General features: G+C 37.2%; 1 protein-coding gene across 5 annotated transcripts in view; it reads right to left on the bottom strand.

Moving 5' to 3' along the window:
* The window catches only part of LOC137982741 (uncharacterized), a 16,543-nt gene extending 6,128 nt beyond the window's left edge, over positions 1–10,415 (bottom strand). The window contains exons 1-5 of one of the 5 annotated variants that reach the window (XM_068829884.1): positions 10,299–10,415; positions 5,614–6,171; positions 4,758–4,852; positions 2,835–2,994; positions 104–167 (exon numbers count right to left, since the gene is read on the bottom strand). In XM_068829884.1, the coding sequence (XP_068685985.1) occupies positions 104–167; positions 2,835–2,994; positions 4,758–4,852; positions 5,614–6,168 (874 nt within the window). In that variant the 5' untranslated portion in view covers positions 6,169–6,171; positions 10,299–10,415. Of the gene's footprint in view, positions 1–103; positions 168–2,834; positions 2,995–4,757; positions 4,853–5,613; positions 6,172–6,242; positions 6,323–7,105; positions 7,253–8,853; positions 8,934–9,198; positions 9,324–10,298 lie in introns of those variants that run through there. The other 4 variants (XM_068829887.1, XM_068829885.1, XM_068829883.1 and 1 more) reach the window with 4 other exon arrangements.
* Positions 10,416–10,814: the final 399 nt, after the last annotated feature.

Raw genomic sequence — 10,814 nt, 5'->3', positions numbered from 1 at the left:
AAGACATTTTCTCACTAGCATAAGAATTTTTAAAAAGAAAAAAAGGTTGACCTGAAATTTCTGGAAAAAAATGTAAACTGACTTCTTTAGATTACAAGTGTACCTTCAGGATGGGCACCTTCATCCAGTGCGTGCTCGAATTCTGTTCCATTGTCTAGAACTCCAACCTGATAGAAATGTAAAGTGGTAGCTAACCAAGAGAATTTACAGTTTTCGTCACTTGAAAAGACCCTGCCCTGCTTGGGTTTGACTACAAGGATGAAAAATTTGTTGAGACTTTGAAACAATCACAAGGATAATAAAAGTAATATTATTATTATTATTATTATTATTATTATTATTATTATTATTATTATTATAAGGAATAGAAATGATTGATAATAAAAAAATTCAAAATTCTATAAAATTACGAATTCCATGATGCAGAGATATTAAAATCATACAATCAAATTACATTTTTTTTCTATGATATAAAACAGAAAGAATAAATATGAGCGGGGAAACAAATAAACTATTACAGATTAAGGTTAAATGGAAGTTACACGGTCTATTGAGCATTAATTAGTACTGAGCAAGATAATACGTGTATAGTGCTCTTTTGAAAAGCTTTTTTTGTAGGCTTCCCACCAATATGTAGAGGAATACCATTCCAGTAGTAGCAACCAATAATTGCTGGTAGAATTTGCTAATGTTTATTCTAAATGATGTAGGATTTAAGTGATGTTGGGATGTACTTCTGGTGGCGTATTTACGCTGCTCAGATGCAAAATGGACGAAATGAAAAATGGACGATTTTTCATCAACAATTTGATCATAAAATAGTTGATATGTATTTAATTTAACAATGTCAGGAAGCTTAATAAGTGCAAGGCTTTCGTAATGGGGAGTAATGTGATCAAATTAATAAGCATACAATATCAATAATTCTTACAGCTTTGTTTTGTAACTTTACAAGTTGTGATATTGGAGCTTGTGATCATTATTAGTTTAAAATAGCAGTCCAATAAAATCTAAATATTACTAAGCTTGATAGTGTAACGTCAAATTACAATACGTTGTATACTTTCCGAAACAAAAACGTCTAAATAACAGGTTTTGTATGGATCACCGAAGTGTGAAGGGAAGGAAGAGAGGGGTTTGGGAGAAAACAACCCGTAGGAAAAAAATAGCCCCCACCCCAGCGCCTCCCTCTCGGCGGCCCCTGAATAAAGTCTTTAAGAATGATCATTGGTAGCGCGTTCCACAATGAGGGTACAGTAATTTGGAAGGCTCTGTCACCCATGGTTCTCTTTATCTTACTACTCGTCCTTGCTAAAGATATACTATTATTATTGCGCCTCAAACTTGCTATGGCTTGATCATGCGACTTGTTGCACAATAACTAGTTCTGGTAAGTATTTAGGAGCCAGTCCATGAATGATCTCAGTAAACGTAAGTAAAAATATTTTATGTTCAATGCGGGCCCTCACAGGTAGCCAGTGCAATTCTTGAAGCAAAGGTGTGATGTGACAGAACTTTGGAGTGCAAAAGACTACCGTAACCAAGCGCTAGCATTTATAACACGCTGTATGTCGAGTTTCCAGTCCGGAGTTCGCTAGTTCAACCACACTTATACCCGATTGCAGCTTTACTCAGTTTTTAAAATCAGTGGTGTTCAGCCGCTCTCTAATCCAATTCGGTAAAAAATAAGGGAACAAAGATAGATAGTCTAAATTAAAAATAAGCTACAAAGGAATGACAAAATCTATAAATCGAAAACTTAAGAGAAATAAGAAAATGGGAGCTTACATTTGACATAAGTCAAGTGTTGAAACTCCAAAAAAATATAGATAAAAACTCCTGCTACAAAAAACGCGTGCTCCTAACTCCCAGAAAAAAAAACCTGCTCCAGTATTATTACTTACTTCTATCACAAAGAAACAATGAGCGGTTCAACAAAAAACTGAAATTACAAATTAATCAAATTATCGCTACAGAAACATAACCGAAAGCATATTGAATAAAATTAAAGAATCAGTTCTTGTGTATAAGGTCATAGACTTGACACTGTAACTTCCATATTTGCTAATCCGGCACTCCAAATAACAGACTATTACTTAAGTCACTTAAACTGGTTACAAAAGCATGAATCAGTTTCTCAGTGCATTCTCGAGTTAATTTTCTAATATGACGAATATTGTATAGGTAATAGACTGCACTGCCGCAAGTCTTCAGCCATTGCAGGTTAATTGAATATTCTACTGTGTCCACCGGATAAAATCTACGCAATTCTACTACCCCCTGAATCCTAACAAAAATACGCGCAGAAGCCTTTACGCACAATGACAATACTTAGTAGGGTAGTGACAGGAAAGACCTATTGCGCAGCTTTTCCATCTTTTCGTCACGGAAAAAAAATTAAAAAGTAATAAAACGGAGAAATTTAACTCATTTTCTGACCGGATTGCCTATGGCAACTCAGTAATCAAGGAAGCCAGAGGGACAAAGATAACAATCCCTTGGATGACTTGAAGGAACGGGACCCCAAAGATATAACGGGAAATAGCACAAATAGTGCAAAGAACGTGAAGTTCGCTAGATTAGTTATTTACCCTATTTTTTTGTTATTTTCGTTATACTTGCAACACTTGGTCGTTATTTTTTGCGATTCCCTACATTTCTAGACACAGTGGTTGTATTGAGTCTAAGGAGGAATAATCATCACTGTGACGGGTTGAAAGGAAAACTACAACAAATCCAGGCTGGAACAGGATTCAAACACACGACAGAGCTTAATTATTAAAAAAACACTGAATATAAGAACTTCTTGAAACAACCGATGTTATGAAACCAACCTTCGCTCCACTGAGACTGCTTGGGGTAAGTTTCAATGAGGAAGCTGTTAATGCTGACGTTACATTAGCTGTGAATACTGCCATGGTAATAAGGCCCAACGTGATCCAGATAATTGAGAAAATTCGAGCAACTACCGACTTTGGTGACTTGTCGCCGTAACTAAAATAACGACAAAAGTAGTAGTTCGTTTATCGAGTGTGAAAAAACATAAGAGATATTTCACTTGATTAGTTGGTTGGTTTAAGTTAACTAATCGTGGAATTTTATCACAATATCAAACTGACAAATATTCAATACAATTGTATTTTTGATCGTACAGAGAAAAGGAGTAAAGATCTCAATGTCACCTGACCCTTCACTTGGAGTCGGAGTCGTGCCAGTTACATACACACATACACGCATTATTTAAACACTGCAAAAACTTCAGTAAGAATACAATAGCTATAGTACAATAAAATTCAGTACCACTATAATGATAAAAATACTGTTTTACAAGGTTGCCGTGTGGGGGGAGCCTAACCCTCATTTTCATAAAATCGATTCTTTTTTTTTTTTTTTAAGATCTGGCTGATTCGGTCGTAAGTAAATTGTTGGGTAAGTTGTTCCATTGTGAGGCCGCACTGTAGCTAAAACTTTTTTTGAGATAGTTGGTGTTTGGTTTGGGCCAATTAAGCTTCATTTCTAAATTCCTGATATTATATTTTGTGGTACGAATTGAAAACAGGCCCCGTAGATAATCCGGAGCAAGACCATTAAATATTGTAAACATTAGGGTGACTTTAAGCTTTTTCCGACGCATAGCGAGATTGTCTTGACGGAGTGAGGTAAGAAGATGGTTAGCACACACGTCGTAGCTACTCTTTGTGATAACCCTAGCCGCCCTGTTCTGTAATTTTTGCAGTTTATCGCGCAGAGTAACGTTGCATTCGTCCCAAACAGAACTACAGTAATCAAAATGGGGCTGAATAAGCGCGTGATAGATTTGGAGAGCGGTCTTTACTGATATAAATGGTCTTACTCGTTTGAGAGCTCCAATAGCCTTCGATATTTTCTTAACTACTCCATCTACATTATTCTCTCGTCAATTAATAAACCTGGAGGTTTAACCTTGTGGACTCTCGTGATTTATTTTCCGTTAATTTCTACGTTGATTTATTCGTTTCCAGAGGGGCGAATCCGTTGATGAGAGCCAATGACCATGAATTCAGTCTTTGCGACACTTAAACTTAATCTGTTTGCTACAAGCCAGCGATTGAGATTCTCAAGGTCTAGGTTAAATTTATTTTCAAGTTCAGTCAATGAGTGTGCTGCTACAGTAATATTAGTATCGTCCGCGAACATTTTCGGGGAAGCAACTGAGAGATAATTGGGCAAATCGTTCATGCAAATTAAAAATAATAATGGTCTGGTCCTAAGACTCTTGTATGTCATAATTGCTAAATGTTGGTGTTCGTCTAATCACATATTCTCCAGAATCACAGACCTCTTTTTCAGCCTTAAATTGCCCTGGGAAAACTCACTGTGTGATTGTCGATGTACTCACAATATGAATAGCCCACTGGGCATCCGAAAACATGCAAACAAGCTATAAGATTATCTTATCTGATAGGCAAGAGAGGATGAAGGGATATAACACATCCCCATGCCCTATAACAGTTTTTCCAATCTATTTTAAGCTTCGGGCTATGCTGTGAAAGATTTTTGGTCTCGTGACCATGGTCCTTTAGCCAACGATAATCAATCAGGTGTCGTCCTTAAGATAGCCGCGCATCATGACCACACGGGCTACATTTAGATTGACAAAGATTATCATTGGAAGAGGCTCATGTCTGATGCATGTGTTCTCTTCTTTTATCCTCTCTTGAGATGGGACAATGAGCACCATCTAACCTACGTATTTGAATAAAATAAGGCCTTCCTACCCTACAGTTGTCATGGAAATGAATGACCACCAAAATCCATCCCATGATCCTTTGATGAATGAGCGAGGAAACTCTTCACTGTTCCAGTACGTGTCCTGTCCAAAAATATTTCATAATAGAAATTTTGCTATTTACCTTATAAACTCCTTACTACAGAAGAAGGACGGGCAATAATTCGGAGTTAAGAATTCAGCTAGATGGTACCGTATTTCGACGTAATCTGCACATCAATGCTTTCTTTTGGCATTTTCAGCACATTCACTCGCCCGCTAGCTCCTAAGTAAATTAAGAATTCCAAGTTTCATGCAGAGCAAAATTCATCTCCATCGCGGGACACCAGTTTTGTTTAACTTTGTTATGATCACACTAAGCGCATTATTTGAGAGATATAATGTCTACAGACCACGTTCACTGGAAAATTGAATAGTTATCTGATTTCTTCCGGAAATAAACACAAAAAATAGAATTATAACAACAACAAAACGCCCAATTTGGGAGTTACAATAAACGTATGTATGTATGTATGTATGTATGTAACAGAAAAACAACTTTATGTGGTAGTTTTCTTCAAAGATAAATTTTTAATTTGTGACTTGACTCTACTGAATTTTCAATAAACTACCGTATGTAAAGGATAGCGTTTTGCGACAGCCTGTAACAGGAGCCTAAGGATGTGTTCAATAATATGGGGCTCTTTATTGGTTGTTTCCCTTTCGTTTTATTTCAAAGACGTTTTGTGAGCCTTCTTGCGAGCATAAATATTGTTTGATTTGGTTCAACAACATTCGTATTGCCACAGCTACTTCATGCAGATACACTCCTTGTACCACCTATGTACATATAACTATATACCCACCAAGGCCCACATGATGATACCAGCAATTGCCGTTAGCACCATAGTAACAGCAAGCAATGGCCAAGCCTTGAGAACGGACTCTAAGACAACACTAAGTGTGCTAGTATAATCTTCTGTTGTGATATACTCTGTCCCGGGATAATCATCGAGTTTAAAAAATGGAAATTCATCATAGCGCCGGTTGGATGGATCTTCAAAAACTGGACTAGCAATGTGAACTTTATTTTGCCTCAGAAGCTCAAGCATCTCAAATTCGTATTCCATTTCCAGTGTTTTAACTTCGTATTGTTTTTTCCAATAGTAGCCACATTCTATCGTTACGTGTCTAAGCACAGCATCTCTTATCATGCCTTGAGCTTCATCGTCCAATGATTCATTGGTGGGTGGTGTTACATATGGAGGCTTTGAAATCCAGGCGATGGTCAGAGATAATTTCTGCATGTCTTCATCTTGTTGGGACGAGTTCCCTTCACCGTATGCAAGCTGGTTCTGAATGACAATGCTTGAAATTGCAATGAGAAGAATCAATGGAACTTTCAAAGAAACCGTCATCATAGCCTAAAACAAGACACAGAAGAATGTTAATGTGAAATATCAGATGGAAAGACTTTAAAAATATTTTTGCGTACCACCAATCCAACAAGTCATAATGATCGCAAGTGTAAAAATTTTACACTGCATATGAGAATAATAAACTGAACGCACAATCATAGCCGGATACCCTGCAGGTGCTGTCCCAGCTTTTATTGACCACTTGCGATTCGCACTTGGATATCACGCAATCACTCAACAAATGAAGAAGTTCAGGCTCAGCCTCGAGGGTATCACAACCAATTTATCCTTCTTGATGAGTGAGGCCACTGTGAGGGCGAGTTGACAGTTTATTTGTACTATCAACGCTTTAAAAAGAGACATGTTTGATTTTAAGGTTACTCCAGAGTTCCTTTGAAGGTCTATAAGTTTTCCTTAGAATAACGAGCGGTAGAACTCCTTTGTTTCGCGAAAATGATAACTAATCGCGCTAGACCTCTAATTATTGTGATTCGTGTTTGTGGTTGCCGCGCACGCAGGCATGCGAATAAAAATATCGTTTGCAGTTTGTCTTGGATGGGAACATAGTTAAACTAAAATTGTGGCAATTATTAAAAATACTTAGCCTCTTAATTGTACAATTTCTTGTTTAGCGTTTCAAAATCACACACCTTAAGTCCTACGTTAGGCCTTGAAAAAATATAATTTGTCGATATTTATGCAAATAGCAAATTGATGAATATGACGCATCTTTCAAACAAGGTTCTGCAAGAAACTTGGCTTAAAAATGTATCACTTCATGCATTTAACCGTTAAAGGTTATATATTGCGGCTCAATTCGATTTATGACGGATCAATTACTTGACGGATCAGTTCTTGCTGAAAACATGGCACATACCCTTCAATAATACTTAGCCGGTAGTAGTAGGAGGTAGTGTGGCCCAGTGGTTAGGGCGCTTACCTTGAGATCGGGAGATCCCGGGTTCAAGACCCGCTCTGACCACTCGTTGAATTTGATCCTGGTAGTCCCTACGTCATTTCTGTTGTATTTTTTTGCTAAGAGAGTTTTTCCCTTGAGATCTCAACAAGCCCAGTTTTCTTGCTGACATATTTTTGACTATACAAAAAATTAACCGTGTGACCGTTTCGAGGTTTTTTATAATTGATATACATCTTTTTGCAGTAATAAATAAATAATAACCATTAAGCCGAGTCTTTTAGCATGAAGATTGAGGTTTTTTATAATTGATACACATCTTTTTGGAGTAAAAATAGTAACCATTAAGCCGAGTCTTTTACCATGAAGATTGAACCATATTTTAACGTACGCTTGATGCTGAACTTAAATATTACACTGTACTCTGAGGCGTAAAAAGTAGAAGCCTGCAGTATCCATTTTGACTGATGTGCGACAACATGAAACAAGTTGAATGTTACGAACATAAAACACTGGTTAGTTGCTAAGAAGACTAAAGACCGCTATTCATTTTCGATGGCAGCTTCTAAGTGTTTCCCACCGACGTGCGAAACATGTAAAAATTCACAACGGTCTTTGCTATAAGAAATAGCTTCAGCAGTGTTGCTTGCTGACCTCAACATCTGCCTGGCTTGTCCACCAGATATTGAAATACCCTTCTCAAACTCATTAATAATTCATAAGCCAAAAACAAAAGAAATCCCTACCGTGAAGGAAGTTTGGATATGTGGTCTTAATTAACATAAAATTTCGCTAACTTTGATCCCAAATATCTCTTAAAATACTGATTCCTTTGAGAAGCAATATCAAACAATCGAAAGAGTGTTTCATCAGATATCCAACCACCTCGAAATCGGTTAAAAAACTCGGCCTTCGGCCTCGTTTTTCAACTCGCTTCTCTGTGTTTGGATATCCGATGAAACACTCCTTCTCGTGTTTGATATATTACGTAAAAATGAGCACTTGCGTATTCATGAGAGAAGAGTAGCTATCTATTTTAACCAGCTTCAGGAGATTCAATTTTCTGGGCGATTTTGGTAATGAAAATTGTAGTGTTATCTTATGGGACACAAAATTTACCAAAAAAAATAGATGCTAATACATGTCGCCAAATAAAATATTGAATGTAAGGCGCTGTTACACTGTGAAATGTTTCGTGAACTTGTCTCGCAATGTTTTGGCGACATTGTGGTGGGACAGATTGAACGAAACATTTCACAGTGTAACATACCCTGCAACGGTCAAAATCGTAGCGAGACAAGTTGCAAGAGCCGTTGCCGATAGTAGAATTAAGTTCTACTTTTCGTGCAACGATTTTGGGCGTTGCAGGGTATATTACAATGTGAAATGTTTCGTGCAACTTGTCCTGCCACAATGTCGCCAAAACATTGCGAGACAAGTTGCACGAAACGTGTTTCCAGTATACAATTATCTACCGAAATTTGTGTTAAGTTGCATAGATCTAGGAAACAATGTGTGCATATACGTTTCGTGGAAATGAGCTGATGTTACAATTATGCTAAGGAGACACGATTTCAAATCTGTTTGTTAAGGGTTTTCATGTTTGTTGCCAACTGAGATTGTCTTTTAAACCGTTCCAAGATAAATGCCTCACTGCTTTGTTTCTGTATATTCGTTTTAAATCACTTTAAAGCAGGTAAGAAAGTAGAAAACAAGATACCATGCGGTCGGTATATGCTTTGCAAATCATTCACTTTCAATGTTAATCTTACCGAGACGATTGATTCTGGTGTAGTCTTCAAGATTTGCCCGTTAGGCGCAAACCTAGACCGCAGAGATAATTAACCATCACAACATGAGCGCGCGTTGGATATGAGATGGTAATTAGGCAACGAAACGCGTAGCGCCGAGTTGGCTATAACCAGTCTCATATCCAACAAGCGCGAATGGAATAATTGTTTTATTAAATTCCTTAAACTCCAAAAGTTTGGAAGTACGAAATACGAGCAAAAAAAGGAGAAAATCCAAGCGAAATCGAAAAAACTTGATGAAGAGGCGTTGTTGTATAATACCTGGTGGTCAGACATACACACTATCATCCCAAAAACGTTTCTTACCTTTTCGGGTACTTCTAAGCTTCGGAATTAATTCAAACTTTCCACAAAAACGTTTTTTTTTTCCTTTATACCGAGAGAAATTTCGTTTTCCGGCGAAAAAAATTTTTTAGCTTAGCAACGCAAAGCGCAATCATTTACAAAATATCATATACCATAATCGAGATTGAGTGAACCAATCAGAGCACGAGAAATTATCTGAGGTTGAGAATTTAATAATATTAAATATCCCTTGCAGGGTAACATGCAGACAAGAAAATGAAGCGCTTTCAAGAACTACAGTCATGCTGATTGGAAAAGGGGCTAATAGAAAAATCGCGAAAACCCGGAAAGGCGTCCCTTTTGGAAAATTCTAACCTGCTGAGGTGATAGATGATGATCTGATATGGATGCTATTTTGGGCACCATTTGAAAATGGTAAATAGTCTGTGCTAGAGTAATCAATCATCGTATCCCACGTAAATATTTAACAATTATTCACCGAGATTGAAAAGAAGAATTGTTTTAGTATACACTCACGAAGTGATCTCAACAACAATTGCAGAAGAAAAAAATTCAAAGCCCGGCTTAATTGACATCTCAATTCACGCGTAGAAAACGTGCAAGAGGCACAAAGCATGCGCGTAAGTGTTTACGGAAGGTTCAAACATGGCAAATCTAAATAACTTTCGTTAAAATCCTCGTCACAAACAGCAAAATGGTAATTTAACACCGTTTAAATCAGCAATCTAAATCAAAAGTCTGCTTGTGAAAACATTTTCACCGTTCCATCAAAGTTTTAGAGGTTCATATGAAATGGAAATTGAAAGTGCAGTTGGTAAAGAATCCACAAGAAATTGCGGCTCTATTTGAGGTGATTGTTAGTTTGCTGCAGAATGACCCGTCTTGTTTCCTTGCAGCCATGTAGAACTTTCTTATTAAAACATTTTTTCAATTCCTCGATTTCAGTAACAAATTCGTTTTGCTGGGCGACCAGCCCTACAAAATAGAATTATTCCGAGTGAAACAAATTGTTGGCGTGAAGATGTTTTAATTTTCAGCAATAATTATCTTCTAAAACGAAGTCAAACACTGGTTGGCAAAAGCGTGAGCTCTTCTCTTACCTTTAAAAACTTTCAGGCTAACTTTTGTGACCCTCTTTGTATTCTGTAGCACAGCATCATCTTGTATTCTCAATATTTCCGATTCAGAAATGCTGACGAGCTTACGCCGGCCATTTTGTTTTCTCCGAACTCCGTAGGGAGTGAATAATGCTAAATTACTCCGAGATAGCGAGCCAATCAGATTGCTTAAAACACAAAGATTACTGAGTGAGTATATACTAATTAACTGTATAGAGATTAAAGGGGCTAGGGCAATTTTAGGCAATTTCAGCACTGATCGAATGGTCGTAGAATTGACTAAAATGTCAAAATAACTGTTCAAAACTATAGAAGAACTCTAACAAAACACAGGGAGGCCAAGAAGGGACATGGATGGACAAAACTGGAGAGGATTGAAACGGATTGAATTTGGGTAAATTTGAAAAACGTCGGCCCACCTTTTTTCAAATTTATATCAGTCTATATCAAAATGTCATTTACACAGCTGGAAAATCATTCTCACTGGTTATGTGGCCG

Source organism: Montipora foliosa, chromosome 13, assembly GCF_036669935.1.
Source record: "Montipora foliosa isolate CH-2021 chromosome 13, ASM3666993v2, whole genome shotgun sequence".
NCBI lineage: Eukaryota > Metazoa > Cnidaria > Anthozoa > Scleractinia > Acroporidae > Montipora > Montipora foliosa.
This window is presented reverse-complemented; position numbering and strand designations above follow the sequence as displayed.